Below are 18,349 nucleotides of genomic sequence, written 5' to 3' on the forward strand. Positions count from 1 at the left end.
AGGGAAGTAAGTTTGCTTTTATTTCTCCACCATCAAGCACCATGCCTGGCAAGAGAGCTTAGGAAAACATGCTTATCTAACTGAATGACAGTGAGGGCCTTTTGAGGCCCAGCCTTTCCCTCCTGCCCTGCCAACTGCTGACGCTGGCCCTACCTCCTGTTCCAGAGCCTTCTACAAGCCACTCTCAAGTGCCTACAGCTCTCCCCATGGAGCCCGGCACAGCCCTGGAAGGCAAAGTCTCTGCAGGGAGACAACACACAGAATTGCTGGGTTGGAACAAAGGACATGTCTAAGAGATGAAAGATGGAGCAGAAAGGAACAGGGCAGCAGCTTAAGTGAGCACTGCAAGATCAGCCAAAGGGTCAAGTCTGACCCTCTGGATCAGCTCTTTTCAAGCAAGGACCACCCCTAAAGGTGGGAAACAGATGTCAGAAGATGATGATGCTAAGTGGACAAGGCCCAGGCCTCCCATCAGCTTCACCCAGAACAGCTTTGTAAACTGAGGCTAAGCATTCCTTCTAAGAATGTAGTCAAGGGCCAGAGAGGGTCTCTGAGGCACAGAGTGACCTATGGAAGGGAGCATTGGAGAAGGCAGGGAGTGGAAAGCAGGAACCAGCTGGATCTGACCAGACATGAGATTACAGAAGAAATGAAGGAATAACCGGAACAGTGTTGTTGGGAGGACGTCATCGTGAGAGTCCAGACCCCAAGGTCCCACTCCAATCTGTCGTTCACTCACTTGATGGACAAGACCCTTGCACTCTCAGCTCCCTATCTGTCACGTATGGAGGTTGTACAGCATGTTCTCAGTGCCAGGTACTAGGATTCCATGAGCTAAGTTCAAAACTTCCAAGGTTAGAGACCTAGAAGACAGAGATATAAGGCAAGGGTGGTGGCTGAGATCATTAACCAGGTGGAATATGTTGCAACGCAAATCAAGTCACAGCAGTGCCAACACTTACCTGATGTTTTCCTGCAGCACTACTTTGCTGGCATAATCCTTGTTGAATATTAAACAACGACCTCAATGTGGCACATGAACTTTATGAAGTTCAGATTATAATCAGACTAGTTTACGAAAGTTGAGAATATGCATTCAGCTCACCCCAGGAACACACTATTATGGGGCAACTCTGGTGCCAGCCACTAAAAGTCAAGATTTCTTTGACAGTTTCAATTCTCTAAGAATATGTACATTGAAAGGCAACCTAAAAGTTTGTTACCTGCATGCCCAGAAATTATATTCACCCCCAAAAAAGGCCTTATATATATTGCCTGAAATATTATAGGCTCATACCCATTAAATTATTAATTAAATTATTAACTTATTTAATTAATAAGTCAATGCTTATGAAGTTACTTTAGAAGTAACAGAAGCCAGAAATTTTCAAATACCTCTCAAGAAGGAGGCCCTTAGTCTCTGATAGGCTGGTAGAAATGGAGTCACATTTTTTTTTCTACACAGTAACTCAAAACCATACAAAAATATATAGATCTACAGTAAAGGTAAATATATGGCCAAATATAAATACCTGTGTTATTGTAACTTTGATTTCTAACTCCACTTTTTATTCTACTATAGGATTTAGAAGACAAATGCATAAAAAATAATTATACCTCTATATTAATGGGTACACAACATATAAAGATATAATTTATGACATCAATAACATAAAGTGGGAAGGTGCAGAGCTGTAAAGAGGTAGAGTTTTATGTAAGTGAATTTGAAAATAGGTTGTTATGGGACTTCCCTGGTGGCACAGTGGTTAAGAATCCACCTGCCCTCAATATCAAAAAAACAAACAACCCAATGCAAAATGGGCAGAAGACCTAAATAGACATTTCTCCAAAGAAGATATACAGATTGCCAACAAACACCTGAAAGGATGTTCAATATCACTAATAATTAGAGAAATGCAAGTCAAAACTACAATGAGGTATCACCTCACACCAGTCAGAATGGCCATCATCAGAAAATCTACAAAAATAAATACTGGAGAGGGTGTGGAGAAAAGGGAACACTCTTGCACTGTTGGTGTGAATGTAAATTGATACAGCCACTATGGAGAACAGTATGGAGGTTCCTTAAAAAACTAAAAATAGAACTACCATATGACCCAGCAATCCCACTACTGGGCATATACCCTGAGAAAACCATAATTCAAAAAGAGTCATGTACCACAGTGTTCACTGCAACTCTATTTACAATAACCAGGACATGGAATCAACCTAAGTGTCCATCGACAGATGAATGGATAAAGAAGATGTGGCACGTATATACAATGGAATATTACTCAGCCATAAAAAGAAATGAAATTGAGTTATTTGTGGTAAGGCAGATAGACCTAGAGTCTGTCATACAGAGTGAAGTAAATCAACCTAGGGGCAGGACAGGAATAAAGACGCATATGTAGAGAATGGACTTGAGGACACGGGGGGGGGAAGGGTAAGCTGGGATAAAGTGAGAGATTGGCATTGACATATGTACACTACCAAATGTAAAATAGATAGTTAGTGGGAAGCAGCCGCATAGCACAGGGAGATCAGCTCCATGCTTTGTGACCACCTAGAGGGGTGGGATAGGGAGGGTGGGAGGGAGACACAAGAGGGAGGGGATATGGGGATATATGTATACATATACCTGATTCATTTTGTTATACAGCAGAAACTAACACAACATTGTAAAGCAATTATACTCCAATAAAGATGTTAAAAAAAAAAAAAGAATCCACCTGCAAATGCAGGGGACACGGGTTCAGGAAGGTCCCACATGCCATGGAGCAACTAAGCCCATGCACCACAACTACTGAGCCTGCACTCTACAGCCCGTGAGCCACACCACTGAGCCCACATACCGCAGCTACCGAAGCCCACGCACCTAGGGTCTGTGCTCTGCAACAAGAGAAGCCACCAAAATGAGAAGCCCACGCACTGTAACAAAGAGTAGCCCCTGCTCACCACAACTAGAGAAAGCACGCGCGCAGCAACGAAGACCCAACAAAGCCAAAAATAAAATAAATAAATATTTTAAAAACAGGTTGTTATAATTTTAGGATGTTTTATGTAACCCCCATGGTAACCATAAAGAAAATATCTATAGAATACACACAATAGGAATAAGAAGGAAATCAAAACATGTCACTAGAAAAAAAATCAACCAAACACAAAGGAAGGCAGTAAGGGAGGAAATGAGGGTCCAAAAAAGCTATAAGACATACAGAAGACAAATATCAGAATGGTAATAGCAAGTCCTTCTCTATTAGTAATTACTTTAAACATAAATATAAATGGATTAAACTACCCAATCAAAAGACAGAGATTGTCAGAATGGGTAAAACAAACAGAGTCCAATGATACTGTGTCTATAAGAGATTTGTTTTAGATCTAATGACATACATGGGTTGAAAGTGAAAGGTTAGAAAAAGATATTCAGTGTAAATTATAACCAAAAGAGAGTAGGGATGGCTATTCTAATATCAGACAAAGTAGACTCTAATTCAAAAACTGCAGGCTCCCACAGATATCTCAGTGGAGGGTCACATAGTGTTCATCAGCATGGATCCCAATGACCTGCTTTGCAGAGGACACAGGTAGCCTTTGCGACTACAGACTACTTGAAGAGGGAGACACCACTCCACACCCCTCCCAAGAAGGAGTTGCTGTTGCACCACTTCAGGATGAGGGCTGTCAGCCCTCCTTAACCTTGTGAATGTCCCAGGCCCCAGAGCCATGGCTGCTCTGCCTGCACCCACACTTCAGACCCTGACTCCATTACCACTCTGCATGCACAGAGTAGCTGAATGGATTAAAAAATAAGACCCCTCCCGTGAGCTATGGCTGCTGGGCCTGCACGTCCGGAGCCTGTGCTCCACGACGGGAGGGGCCACGGCAGTGAGAGGGCCGGGTACCGCAAAATAAATAAATAAATAAATAAGACCCATTCTATGCTGCTGATATGAGACTCACTTTAGCTTTAACGACACCCATAGGCTGAAAGTAAAGGAATAGAAAAAATATATTCCATGCAAATGGAAACCAAAAAAGAGCAAAGGAGTTATACTTGTATCAGACAAAATAGAGTTTAAGTCAAAAACTGTAATAAGAGACAAAAAAGGTCATTATATAATGATAAAGGGGTCATTTACTCAAGAAGATCTAACAAGTGTAAATATACATGCACCCAACCTTGGATTACCTATATATATTAAACAAATATTAACATATCTCAAAGCATATATTGATATACCCCACTTTCAACAATGGGTAGGTCATCCAAACAGAAAATCAATATGGAAGTATTGAACTTGAATTACATTTTAGACCAAATAGACCTAGCAGACATATACAGAACATTCCGTCCAACAGCAGTAGAATAGACATTCTTCTCAAGTGCACACAAAACATTCTCCAGAATAGATCATATGTTAGGCCACAAAAAAAGTATTAACCAACATAAGAAGACTGAAGTTATATCAAGCAACTTTTGTGACCACAATGGCATGTAACTAGAAATCAATAACAGGAGGAAACTTGGAAAATTCACTAATATGTGGAAATTAAATGACACATTCCTGAGAGTAGCATTGACATATATACACCACCGAATGTAAAATAGTTGGCTGGTGGGAAGCAGCAGCATAGCTTGGTGCTTTGCAATGACCTAGAAGGGTGGGATAGGGAGGATGGGAGGGAGGTTCCAGAGGGAGGGGATATGGGGACATGTGTATGCATACAGATGATTCACTTTGTTGTGCAACAGAAACTAACACAGTATTGTGAAGCAATTATATTCCAATAAAGATCTATTTTAAAAAATTGGAAGAAGTCAATGACACATTTCTGAACAATCAATGGGTCAAAGAAGAAATCATAGGGAAATCAAAAAATACCTTGAGACCAACGTAAATGGAAACACAACATACCAAAACTTAGGGGATGCAGCAAAAGCAATTCTAAGACAGAAGTTTATAGCAGTAAATGCCTACATTAAAAAGAAAAAAGAACAATCGCAAATAGACAACCTAAATTTACACCTCAAGGAACTAGAAAAATAACAAGCTAAGCCCAAAGTTAGGAGAAGGAAGTAAAGAACAAAGACCGTAGCAGAAATAAATAGGGACTAAGAGGACAATAGAGAAAAATCAATAAAACTGATTTTTTGAAAAAATAAAATTGACAAATCTTTAGGAAGACTAAGAAAACGAAAGAAAAGAAATAAATTAAATAAAATCAGAAATGAAAGAGGAGACATCACAACTGACACTGCAGAAATGCACAGGTTTATAAGAGACTACTATGAACAGCTGTACATCAAAAACTTGGCTAACCTAGAAGAAATGGATAAACTCCTGGAAACATACAGCCTACCAAGACTGAATCATGAAGAAACTGAAAGTCTGAACAGACCTATTACTAGTAAAGAGATTGAATCAGTAATCAAAAATATCTCAGAAAAGAAAACTCCAGGACCAGATGGCTCCACGGTGAACTCCACCAAACATTTTTAAAACTTAATGCCAATCTTTTTCAAACTCTTCCAAAAAATCAAAGAGGAAGGAAGACTTCCAAACTCACTTTTATGATACCAGCATTACCCTGATACCAAAGCCATGCAAAGACACTACAAGAAAGAAAACTATAGACCAATACACCTAATGAATATTGATGCAAAAATTCTCAACAAAATACTAGCAAACAGAATTCAAAAGAACATTATAAGACTCATACACCATGACCAAATAGGATTTATTCCTGGAATGTAAGGATGGTTCAACACACAAAAGTCAATCAGTGTAATAAAACATATTAACAGAATGAAGGGGGAAAAAAATCACTTAATCATCTCAATTGATACAGAAGAATTATTTTACAAAATTCAACATCCTTTCATGATAAAAACACTTAACAAATTAGAAATAGGAGGAAACTACCTCAACGTAATAAAGGCCATATATGAAAAGCTCACAGCTAACATCATACTTAATGGTCAAGAGTTAAATGCTTTACCTCTAAGATCAGAAACAAGACAAGGGCCTTCACCACTTCTGTTCAACATAATACTAGAAATCCAAGCCAGAACAATTAGTCAAGAAAAAGAAATAAAAGGCATCCAAATCGGAAAGAAAGAATTAAAATTATCTCTGTTCACAGATGAAAGGATCTTATATGTTGTAAACCCTGAAGATTCCACACACACAAAATGTTAAAAATAATAAACAAATTTGGCAAAGTTGCAGGATATAAAATCAACATACAGGGACTCCCCTGGTGGCACAGTGGTTAAGAATCCTCCTGCCAATGCAGGGGACACAGGTCCGAGCCCTGGTCCGGGAAGATCCCACATGCCACAGAGCAACTAAGCCCACAACTACTGAGCCTGCGCTCTAGAGCCTGTGAGCCACAACTACTGAGCCCGCATGCCACAACTACTGAAGACCTCACACCTAGAGCCCATGCTCCACAACAAGAGAAGCCACTGCAATGAGAAGCCCTCACACCACAACGAAGAGTAGCCCCCGCTCACTGAAACTAGAAAAAGCCCACACCCATGCAGAGCAACAAAGACCCAACACAGCTAAAAATAAATAAATAAATATATTTTTTAAATTACAAAATACAAAAATCAGTTGTGTTTCTATACATTAACAATGAAGAGTATGAAAAGGAAATCTGAAAAACAAGTCCATTTACAATAGCAGCCAAAAGAATAAAATACCTAGAATTAAATTTAACCAAGGAGGCAGAAGACCTGTACCCTGAAAGCTATAAAAATTTGCTGAAAGAAATTAAAGACACCAATAAATGGAAAGACATCCCATGGTCATGAATGGAAGAATTAATGTTGTTAAGATGTCAATGCTACCCAAAGCAATCTACAGGTTTAATTTAATTTCTATCAAATCCCAAACAGCAGGGTTTTTTTCCCTAGAAATAGAAAAACCCATCCTTAAATTCATATGGAATCTCAAGGGACCCTGAGTAGACAAAACAATCTTGAAGAACAAAGTTGGAGGTCTCACACTTCCAGATTTTGAAACTTACTACAAAGCTACAGTAATCAAAACAGTGTGGTACTGGTATAAAGACAGACAATATAGACTAATGGAACAGAATAGAGAGCCCAGGGGTAAACCCTCATAAAAATGGCTAGGTGATTTTTGACAATAGTGCCAAGACCATTCAGTGGGGAAATAATAGTCCTTTCAACAAATGGTGCTGGGAAATGTGAATATCCACATGCAAAAGAATGAAGTGGGACCCTTACCTTATACCACATACAAAAATGAACTAAACATGGATAAAAGCCCTAAATGTAATATCTAAAACTATAAAACACTTAGAAGAAAACATAGGGATAAAAATTCATAACATTGGATTTGGGAATAATTTCTTGGATATGACACCAAAAGCACAGAAAACAAAAGAAAAAATAGATAATCTTGATCATCAAAATTAAAAATATCTGTGCATCAAAGGACACAATTAACAGAGTGAAAAAGCAACCTATGAAATGGGAGAAAATATTACATATCATATATCTTATAAGGGGTTAATATCCAGAATACATAAAGAACTCCTACTACTTAACAACAAAGAAAAAAATTTGATTTAAAAATTGGAAAAGGATTTGAATAGACATTTCTCCAAATATATACAAATGGCTAAGCCATTTGTTTATTCAAACATGAAAAAAATCTTCAACAGCACTAATCATTAAGGAAGTACAAATCAAAACCACAGTAAGGTACCACCTCGCACTCATTAGGATGGCTACTATTATATATATATCTATTTTATATATATATATGTATACACACACACACAAGCATACCTCAGCGATATTACACTGCATGTTTGGTATCAGAGCACCAAAATAAAGCAAGTCACACAAATTTTTTGGTTTCCCAGTGCACATAAGAGTTATTTTACACTATACTATATTCTATTAAGTAAGCAATAGCATTGTTTATTCATATATATATATATATCACTTTGCTGTATACCTGAAACTAACACAACATTGTAAATCAACTATACTTCAACTTAAAAAAATCACAATTTTAAAAAAATGACCATCAACATGAACATTGGAGTTCTGATCTGATTGAATAAACAAGATGAGTTCCCTGGACTGAAGATTAAAAGAAACTATTAAGATATCCCCTGTAGACAAAAGTTACAAATTAAACCATTAAAGCAATAACTTTCCAGTAGAAAAACCCTAAGGAGACGATGTGGAGCCCAGGAGAACTGGGCCCAGCCAGACCCAAGGTAATCACTGCACATTTATTTTCAACACTGCCCACTGGGTACTGCTCCCTAGAGGCCACGAGTAGCTCTGCAAGTAATCCAAGTGTGAGGCCCACACACCTCTCTGAGGCCCAAGAATCAGGGACTGGAGCCTCCTTGCTCACCCTGCATTCCAAGCACAGATGCACTCCTCGCCCTGCTTTCCATGGGGCCAGAGGTTGTGTCTCTGGCTGTAGGCTGCTTCTGAGCTGTCTGCCCCTCCTTAGGAAGAGAAGTAAGTCAGGAGGAGGCCGATTCCTTGGGTGGGGTTGGCAGAAATCAGAAGAACTGGACAGGACAGTGCCAGTGTAGGGACGAGAGGAGACACTCCTCTCCCAATGCCCCCAAAACATATAAGCACAAAGGCATCTCCTCCACTTCTCAAAGATAGGCAGGACCAGAGACCAGCCCGGGACCTTGGAAACCAGCTAGGACTCCAACCCCATCACTTTATAGAGAAGAAATCAGAGCACAAACTTCCTAAAATCACACAGGATTCAATTCCAGGACAACCTCACTCAGTCCCTGCCCTCATTCCCAACTATGGAGGCCTATCCAGTAATTCCACCCACTTCTAATGCTTATCCCTGGTAGATACAATTGATAATGTTTGCTGACATTAAGACCGGCTCAGAAGCAGAGCAAGTGACTGCCCACCATGGCCTATTTCACATCACGTTGAATGTAAGCAACTTGGCAAGGAAAGAACTAGTGGAAATTAAACCTCAAACTGTTCCCATTACCCTCCAAATTAACATCTTATTTTTGTTGGCGGATGTACATTCTGAAATAGATGTCATCTGTATGTACATGCTATCTTATGTTCTGCTTTCAAAGTCTGTATCATAGACAAATAGCCACATATTGACACATTCTTTTGTTTTGTTTGTTTTGTGGTACGCGGGCCTCTCACTGCTGCGGCCTTTCCCGTTGCGGAGTACAGGCTCGGGACGCGCAGGCTCAGCGGCCATGGCCCACGGGCCCGGCCGCTCCGTGGCACGCGGGATCCTCCCGGACCGGTGCACTAACCTGTGTCCCCTGCATCGGCAGGCGGACTCTCAACCACTGCGCCACCAGGGAAGCCCAGCATTCTTTTGTTTTTAATATCTGTATAGTATGCAACTGCATTGATACATCATAGCTGCAAAGCTATTCTCTTACTATTTTGAGCATTTGGTTGTTCCAATTTTTTTTAAATTTAGGAAGGAATAATGTTTCAACAAATATCTGAACAAATTACCTTATTTTTCCATAGGATTTGTTTCCTGCTGTACAGTCCCTAATGTAAAATTCCTACATTTATTACATTTACTTAACTTGTAAACCTCTGTAAGTTAGATAATAGTACCTATCTGTTGAGTCTGGGGTAGAATTTAAAAGCTAATATTTAAGCACTTAGTACAGTGCCTCCTGTATATATTTATTATTAATTTATTACTAATAATAAAATATCTATATACTTACTTGGAAAGCATGATCACCTAAATATACCTAAACCTTTCAATTAAAATCTATTTATATCATATATATACCTTTATCCATTACAACTTTCTTTGAACAAATATTTCATTTTTAAGTTGAATTAAAATCCAAATAATCTATTTTATCATTAGTGGGATTTTTCAGTGCTTTTTTTGTGGTTTTATTATTGATATATCAGTAACCAATTTACTGATTTTTGTGTGACATTACAGCCTACAACTTTACTCAACTAACTTTATTTTTAGCAATGACTTCATTTCTATTAAGACTTTCGTTATAAGAGATATTGTGTAAAAAAGTTATGTTTTTATCTCTTTAAGATAACCATCACCAGCATTTCTAGTGAAATAGTATATAAGGAATAATAACAGAGAACATCCATTTCTTGTTCTTTTGCGGGAAAAGGTTTAAGTCTTCAGTAAACAAGACGTTGAATCTTGTTTTTAAATACACAGCTTATTATATTAAGAAAAAACTCTCCTAATGTTTTCAGAGCTTTAATCTATAAGGCAATGATACATTTATCTGGATGCTTTGTCCAGGTCTAATTACATTATTTTTATATTTTGTTCATGGTGAACGAGGTTACTGGATTTCCTTGAGTTTAACAGTTAATTCTTTTAATGTGTTATTTTCTTTGCAGATATTTTACTTGGGGCATTTATATCTGTATCTATGATCAAAATTGGTCTAAAATATTCCTTTCATTGTCTTTGTTTAGCTTGAGTTTAAAATATTTGCCTCTAAAAGTGAACTGAATAATAATTGTAATAGCCTGGTTAACTGCTTACTATGTGCAATGCACTGTCCTATACAAGTTATGGGAATTTTCTCATTTAATCCTCACAACAGCCCCTTTAAGCAAATATTATTACTCTATCCAGTTTACAGATTATTAATATGCTATAATTTTCTATATTTAAAAAATTTTTATTACTGAATGAATTATTGGTTCTTAGAAGATTTTGAAGACATTGGAATCAGATGCCCCTTTAGAAACTGTTTAATAACTTTATGTTTCTTTCTCTATTATCATTATATTTATGTTCTCTAATTCATTTTTGCATCTTTGGGGATATTCCATACATTTGTAAGTAGCCATCTATTTTTCATTTGATAAGATGTAATAGCCCACAATTGAAAAGAATATTCAACTTAAATATAAATCTTTTGTATTAAGTATGTTTTCCAAATCCTGACTTCATTTTAATTTTCATTCTCATTATCAAAATTGATATTGTTTATCAATTGTTTTTCAAATAATCAATTATCAGATTTCTGCTTTAATTATTTTTCTTCTATGTGGTTTGTTTCCATTTTTTGTTTTATTATCTATATTTTGCTAGCACCTTTAATTTGTTGTTTCCCCCTCTAAATTATTTAAACAGAGTTAATTATGGCTCAATGATTGGAGAAAATTAAACATGAGAACCTCGAAGTCAAAGACAAGTATTTTTCTCCACCCCTTGGGCTTTCATAAAATAGGTCCAGTGCTCAGGCTGACACAAACCCCAGAGCTGCAGTGGTCACAAGAGAGAGATGCAACTGCCGATGACGCAAGAAAACAAAGTCAACCCATGTGCTGGCTGCCCAAGGATCAGGAACAGAAATGAAACCTGAACAAACAGGTGTCCAAGTCCAGGCATGTATGGGTTAGTGCAGTGTTGCCCACAGTGTGAAGCCCGTACCTACAGGGGTCTGAAAGTTGGCATTAGGTGGTTTACAGAGATGGAGACAAATAGCACCAAATAGCCTGGTGAGAAAGTGATTCCCTTTTGAGTTCTTTCTACTTCTCCTCCAACCCTTCTGACCACCTCTCAGAAAAACACTCAGGTTGGTGCTATTTCCCTAACTCCTCTCTACAACTTTGCATTCTCCTTTTTTAACCAAGTAAACGTGGGTTTCAGACTCAGAACTCTCTGCAGGTAATGGTGTTGGCTAAAATTCAATAAGCGATACTACTTTCTTATGTTATAATGGTGTACAAACTTTCTTTTCTAATAAATGAATTTCAATTAACAAAATTAGTGAATTAAATAACTATTAAGGAAACAAAAATACAGGTGATAAGTAAATATGATTGACATTTGGAAGACACTATGTTGATACCAGGTGAAGGAGGACTATCTTTAAGGTCTCACCCAATCTCAAAGGCATGAGGTCACAAAGGGGGACATTAAGAACAGCTACCCATTCGTTCAACAACACTGATGTCTCCTATAGTCCAGACACGGTCCTAGAAACTGGGAATATGGTAATACATAAAAATAAAGTTCCTGCTCTCATTCTCATGAGTGTTCTCTAGAACACTAGAGACTAGTGTTCTCTAGAACATTCTCATGTTCTAGAGAAACACAGTGATGATAGATAGATAGACAGATAGATAATAGATGATTAGATAGATAATACAGATGATAAGAGAGAGAGAGATGGTGCTGAGAATAAAAACAAAGCAAAAATAAGAAAGAAGACAGATTCAGGGGTACTATTTTAGATAGCTGGTGGGGGAACCCTGAACAGAGGTGACATTTTAGCAGAAATCAAACTGAAGTAAATCATAATGGAGCAGAATTCTCGGCAGTGGGATAACAAGTACAAAGACCCTAATGTAGGAATGTGCTTGATGTGTCCAGGTAGAGTGAGGAGGCCATCGTGGCTGGCCTGCCAAAAGTGAGGGACAATAAAGGAGGTGAGATCAGGGAGAGGGCAGAGGCCCAGGTCATGCGTAGCCCTGTGGGATTTGGCAAGAACTCTAGGTTTCGTTCTGAGTGAAATGGGAAGCCACTGGAGGATTCTGAGCAGAGAAGTAACATGATCTGACTTACATTTCTTAACATTCAACCCTGGATGCTGTGTAGAAACAGACTGCTGAGGCTTTAGGGAGCCCGGTTAAGAGACGATTGTAGGGCTTCCCTGGTGGCACAGTGGTTAAGAACCCGCCTGCCAATGCAGGGGACACGGGTTCGAGCCCTGGTCAGGGAAGATCCCACATGCCGCGGAGCAACTAAGCCCGTGTGCCACAACTACTGAGCCTGCGCTCTAGAGCCCACAAGGCCATAACTACTGAGCCCGCGAGCCACAACTACTGAAGCCAGTGCATCTAGAGCCCATGCTCCACAACAAGAGAAGCCACCGCAATGAGTAGCCCTCGCACGACAACGAAGAGTAGCCCCTGCTCGCTGCAACTAGAGGAAGCCCACGCGCAGCAACGAAGACCCAATGCAGCCAAAGATAAAAATAAATATAAATAAATTTTTAAAAAATAAAGAAATAAGTAATGAAATCACTTTACATATTTAAAAAAAGAAGAAGGGGAAAGTGACCAGCAGTGCTGGCTCCAGCTTGTTGGGTTTCTGTTGGGTTTCGGGAGATGGAGCCTGAGGAGACGAGCAATGGTGGCCTTAAGGAGGGAAGTTCCAGGAACTGGTGGGGAGGCCTGAAAAGGGGGCTACGTGAGAGAACAGGAAGGGGGAACTGGAGAATGAGTACTGACCACATTTTGAGGACTTTTGCGGAAAAGGGGAGTAGACGAATGAGCTGATGGCCGGAGGGGAATGTGAGGTCAAGGGTGGATTTTTCAAACTGGGGGATGTCTGCATGCTGACAGGAATGGTCCAGATGCTATGGGGGTGGTGATCCTTTCTGTTTGAAGCTAGACATTTTGAGCTTTGGTGTTCTTAAAATAGGAGTACTAGGAAAGACTATCTTCCTAACCAGTGGGACATAGTAACAAGGACATTTTCTTCTCCCATACCTCTGGGGAAGTGGGAGGATGGGCAGGAAAAGAGAGGATGGAGACACCCTGGTTCAAAAGGAACATTAGTCAAGAAAGAGACAGAGCTTTTGTCACTGCACCACACGTGTCAGTCTCGGCACCTATGCTGCAGCCACACGAACAAGCCCTCTCTCCCTAGTACAGGCGACCCTCTTCCACCATGTCCCTGCCCTATCCAACCTGCTCCACACTCCCCTCCTCCTGCCCCTGTGCTGGTCACTGCAGGATTCCCTGATCCATTTACACTGATGCCCCAAGTTTAAGTTTACCCAGTAGTACTTCCTTGGTCTTTTTGAGAAAATCAAAGTACTGCTTTGAAATCAGACCAACCTGGAATCAAATCCTGATGTCTTCCGGGGAAATTATTCAAACCCTCTAGGTGTCAGTTTACTCATCTGTAAAATAAGAATAATAACACCTACCTTATATACGTTGTGAGGATTAAATTAAATACATGCACATACATGCACACGCCTAGTCCTGTATATGACACGCAGTAGGTGCTCAATGTCAGCTCCCTAGGCTAAGGAGTTACCTTTCCATTCAAGAACAAGAACCATTTCCTTCATTGTTTTCTCATCTCTCACATCACCCAGTTTTAGAGCTGTTTTAACCAGTACTGATCAAATGAGGATTTAACCCATATTAAATACATGTTTCCCTTCATTCTTACTTTTCACCAAACAGATTTCTCTTAGCCTCCTGCATTTATATCTTATGGTTGTCCTTTACCAAAGATTCTTGCCTTTGGGTCACCAAATACTCAAATTCTTTTTAAAAAAATCACATCAGTAAAACATTCATTCAAAACGAGCCATTTATTTTCCATACTAAGGCATAGCTCAACAGAGGCCAAGAGCTCAGCTGGGTCCTGCTGCAGAGCTGAAATCTCCATCCCTGCTGTACGTTGCCCAATTGAGCCGGTAAGCTCCTTTGCTCCAAGCAAAATGGCGGCACAGACAAAGCCTTCCAAGACCGTTTACCCCTTTCACTGCCTGCACAGTTCCCAGGTGGGCCATACCGATTCCCATAGCTTTTCCAGACTGATTTCCCCCGTCAGCTGTTCCCCATCCCCAAGCAGCACAGTAACTCCAGTTGCTTCTTTCTCCCCCTCCCTCTTGATGATTTACATTCTATAGGACCCAAATCCCAACTAACTATGTCTTGTGAAGCACTGAAAAATCATTTCTATCTAGTGAAACTTCAGCTGAGCTCGCACTGAACTGTTACGAACTCCAGCTTTGAGGGACCCCTATGCTGCCCTGCTGCCCACTCTGTTACTCTGGGCAACGTTACACCTTCAGTTTCTCTTTGTAATCTGCAGGGGCAACTCTTTCCCTCCAGAGGTGAGGCCCTTCCTGGATCAGCCCCAGCAGAAGGGTTGGCTGAGCTGTCCCAGTCAGCAGGCTCTTCTGTCCACGTTTGCTCTGGCCAACTCCATCCCACAGCATCATCACCAGGACCAAGGTGGCCCAGGGTCGGTGACGAGTGGCAGCCGGAGCATCTTGATCCCTGGGCTCCATGTGGGTGGAAGAACATGGGAGATAAAATACTGGTGGGGAAGGAGGTTTGTGCGGAAGGAGGATGTTTACGAATATTACCCTCAGGTTCCATGTATGTGCCATTGTGGTTCCAGAATTCTGTATAGCAAGGGCCTTCGGGTGGCAATCCTATTGGGAGTAGGAGGAAATTACATTCCTATAGCTCTTTACTTATAACATCACAACAGAGGGTATGATAGAATTTTGGGGGGCTAAGACACCCTAAGTACCCCCCTTGTTGCCACCACTGAGTACCGGGCCGTATGTCACAAGGATTCTCCTTGGAGAGATGGCACATGGGGTTTTGTGGGGCTCAGGTGCAGTAGTATTTTGGTGGCAAAACCATTAAAATCCTGACTTTGGGATCTGTTGAGGCCACAGGACTCCCTGGTTGATAGGTAGAGAGACTTCTTTTGGGTTTCTACCAAATGAACACAGAGATGTGAGCTGAGGGATTATATGAGGGAAGGAGGGAGGCATGGGCGCCTCCATCTTCTCTAAAGTCTGCTCCTGGTCTGGATCTCCTAGCAGGACCAGCCAACCATGGAGAGGTGAAACCACACACAAGCGCTTCTGAGTTCATCCTCCTAGGGCTCTCAAGCCAGCTCGAGAGGCAGGAGCTGATCTTCGGGCTCTTCCTTGTCATGTACCTGGTCGGGGCAGCAGGGAACTTGCTCATCATCCTGGCTATTGGCTCAGACTCCCACCTCCACATGCCCAAGGACTTCTTCCTCAGCGACCTCTCCCTGGTAGATTTCTGCTTCATCTCTGCCACAGTCCCCAAGATGCTGGTGAACATCCAGACACAGACTCAGTCCATTTCCTATGGCTGCTGCCTAGCCCAGATCTACTTCTGCATTTTGCTTGTCAACATGGACAACTTCCTCCTGATGGCCATGGCTTATGACCTCTACACAGCGACCTGCCAGCCCTTGCACTACTCCATGGTGATGAGTATGCCAGTCTGTGCCCTGATGCTGGGGAGCTCCTGGCCCCTCGCCAACTTCCACTCCCTGCTACCCACCCTCCTCATGGCCCGGCTGGAGTTCTGTGCCAGCAACGTCATCCCTTACTCCTTCTGTGACCTTGCTCCCCTGATCCAGCTCTCCTGCCCCAACACCCAACTCAACCAACTCATGATTCTGCTGGAAGGGGGACCTGGCGGTCCTCATCCCCTTCCTTGGCATTCTCGTCTCCTACATCCACATTGTGTCTGCTGTGCTACAGGTGCCATCTGCCCGGGGCAAACCAAAGGCCTTTTCCACCTGTGGCTCCCACCTTGCTGTGGTCATTCTCTTCTATGGGACCATCACAGGGGTCTACCTGAGTCCCTCATCCTCCCACGCAGCTGACAAGGATTCTCTGGCTTCAGTAATGTAGATGGTGGTCACCCCCATGCTGAATCCCTTTATCTACTGCCTGAGGAACAAGGACATGAAGGGAGCTCTAAGGAAACTTGTCAACCTGAAGGCTTTACCCCATGGGCTGTGACAGCAGAGCTCTCCTTCAGGGCCTCTGTGCTAGGAAGAGGATGAACCCCAGGGACAGGCTCCACACAGAGAGGGTGGGAGGAGCACAGACCTCATTGTCCTGGGTTGTCACCATGGCCAGGGAAGCCTCTCATTGCTCCATAAGTAATCTGCAAGTCCCAAACTTCTTGGCCCCTGCACTGACTGCCTAGACTACCAAAGGGGAATAAACTCTCCCGTAAAGACAGGACCACATAAACAGGTATAAACTAGCTCTATCTGCAGACCTTCTGGAGGGGGTTCATGTGAAGGGTGAGCTCATAGGAATCTGTGACCTATGCTGACAGCCTGTGCCAAAGAGATGCCCTCTGAGTGCCCCCATGCACCCCACAGAGCCTCAGACCCTTAACCCTCAAGCATCCCAGTTTCCAAACTCCTCCAGTTCTTCCACCACCACCCCACACTCTGGGTTGAACCTAGCTTTGGAGACAGGCTTCACGGTCCTCCTCAAAGCTGCCCCACTCTCGGCCTTGGGTTCTGCCGGGTGGAGCTCCACAGCTCTACCTACTTGTATCAGGAATGCCTATAATGACTGTCTCAGCTGAACACCTACGCAGGCCCCATACTGTCCCACTTATGTGCTTTTCTTAGGAAAGAGAGGTCTGCTGGCCACACGGTAAAGAGAGAAGAGAGGCTAGACTTAGAGCTGGTTCTCTGGGTGTGAAGCACATAAAAGGCATGAGCCACAATAATCCTTATGAAGGTGCTTCTCTACAGGAAGGACCTGGAGAAGGAGACAAAGGGGAAAGGCCTCATGTAACAAGTTTATGGCTGAAGAAGTTGTATGTGGCCTCCTGAGCAACAGGATAATATCCTAGGCTGCAAGGGGTATGGCAGAGCTGGGAGAGCATTACCCAGAAAGTCAGCACAACTGGCATCCAGTCCTGGCCCCTCCGATTACCAGCCATTTGACTCCAGTCCCTCTGAAATTGACCATTCTACCAAACACACCGTGCATTTTTGCCCTCTCATGCTATTCCAGCCATCCCATTTTGCTCATTTCTATCAAAACTCTCACTGTCCTTCAAGCTCGCATAAAACACCACGCCCTTCGTGAAGCCACCTCGAGTCTCCCCAGTCAAAAGGAAGTATTTTTTTCTCCTCTGGAACTCCATATAATTTGAATTCTATTATAGCCCCTTTCATGCTCTGCTTTGCATTCTTCCACTTTGCAGAGTTCACCTCAACTCTACCCCAAACAGGATCGTTGGAGTCGAGTTTAAAGATATTTTTAAATTTTAATGTTTTGATTTAAATTGACAGCAGACATGGAAAAGGAACACTTATGGCCTTTCTCCCCATGATTTTGCCTTAACCAATACTTTTATATTTCCCCAACACCAGACAAGGAAAAAGAGTTTACCAAGCTGGTTGATCAGAGCCCAAGGAGTTCTCTGGTCCATATTTTATGAAGGGCAGTGTGCCCTAAAGGGTCATCATCCAGGCATGAAGCTCCCTTCCTTCCAGCCTGGCCCCCGACTGCTCATCTTCTATCCGTATGTCTGGTTGGAGTCTCCACTTAGGTCCAGTCACTTCTCTCGCTCTCTGTCTCTCTCTCTCCCCACCATGCCTGAGCACACAGGTCCTCAATTCAGATCTGGGGCTGAGAGTGGGAAGCAAGGGAGGCCAAAGCTACTTTTCAGCCCACCTTTTACCAGTGAGCCCGTGATGGAGGTTACTGGGTATAACTCAGATACTAACAGAGTTGTACTTTGGCTCAAAGTTTGCTATTG

General features: G+C 41.8%; 2 protein-coding genes across 15 annotated transcripts in view; one reads left to right on the forward strand and one right to left on the reverse strand.

Annotated features, from left to right (window-relative positions):
• Nucleotides 1–14,213: 14,213 nt before the first annotated feature.
• On the forward strand, nt 14,214–17,316 carry LOC114894207 (olfactory receptor 1F12-like). Its single transcript, XM_029220698.1, is given in 2 exon segments — nt 14,214–16,244; nt 16,246–17,316. Coding segments are annotated over 2 exon segments (846 nt in total). The 5' UTR covers nt 14,214–15,731; the 3' UTR covers nt 16,579–17,316.
• Nucleotides 17,317–17,834: 518 nt separating this feature from the next.
• Nucleotides 17,835–18,349, reverse strand: part of ZSCAN25 (zinc finger and SCAN domain containing 25) — a 33,130-nt gene continuing 32,615 nt past the window's right edge. For all 14 annotated transcript variants that reach the window (XR_003793150.1, XR_003793153.1, XR_003793156.1 and 11 more), the window contains one exon: nt 17,835–18,219. The gene's annotated coding sequence lies outside the window, so the exon portion shown is untranslated. The remainder of the gene's footprint in view (nt 18,220–18,349) is intronic.

The sequence above is a fragment of the Monodon monoceros genome, unplaced genomic scaffold (genome assembly GCF_005190385.1).
Source record: "Monodon monoceros isolate NGI ecotype Baffin Bay Population unplaced genomic scaffold, NGI_Narwhal_1 Super_Scaffold_13, whole genome shotgun sequence".
In the NCBI taxonomy this organism is placed as follows: domain Eukaryota; kingdom Metazoa; phylum Chordata; class Mammalia; order Artiodactyla; family Monodontidae; genus Monodon; species Monodon monoceros.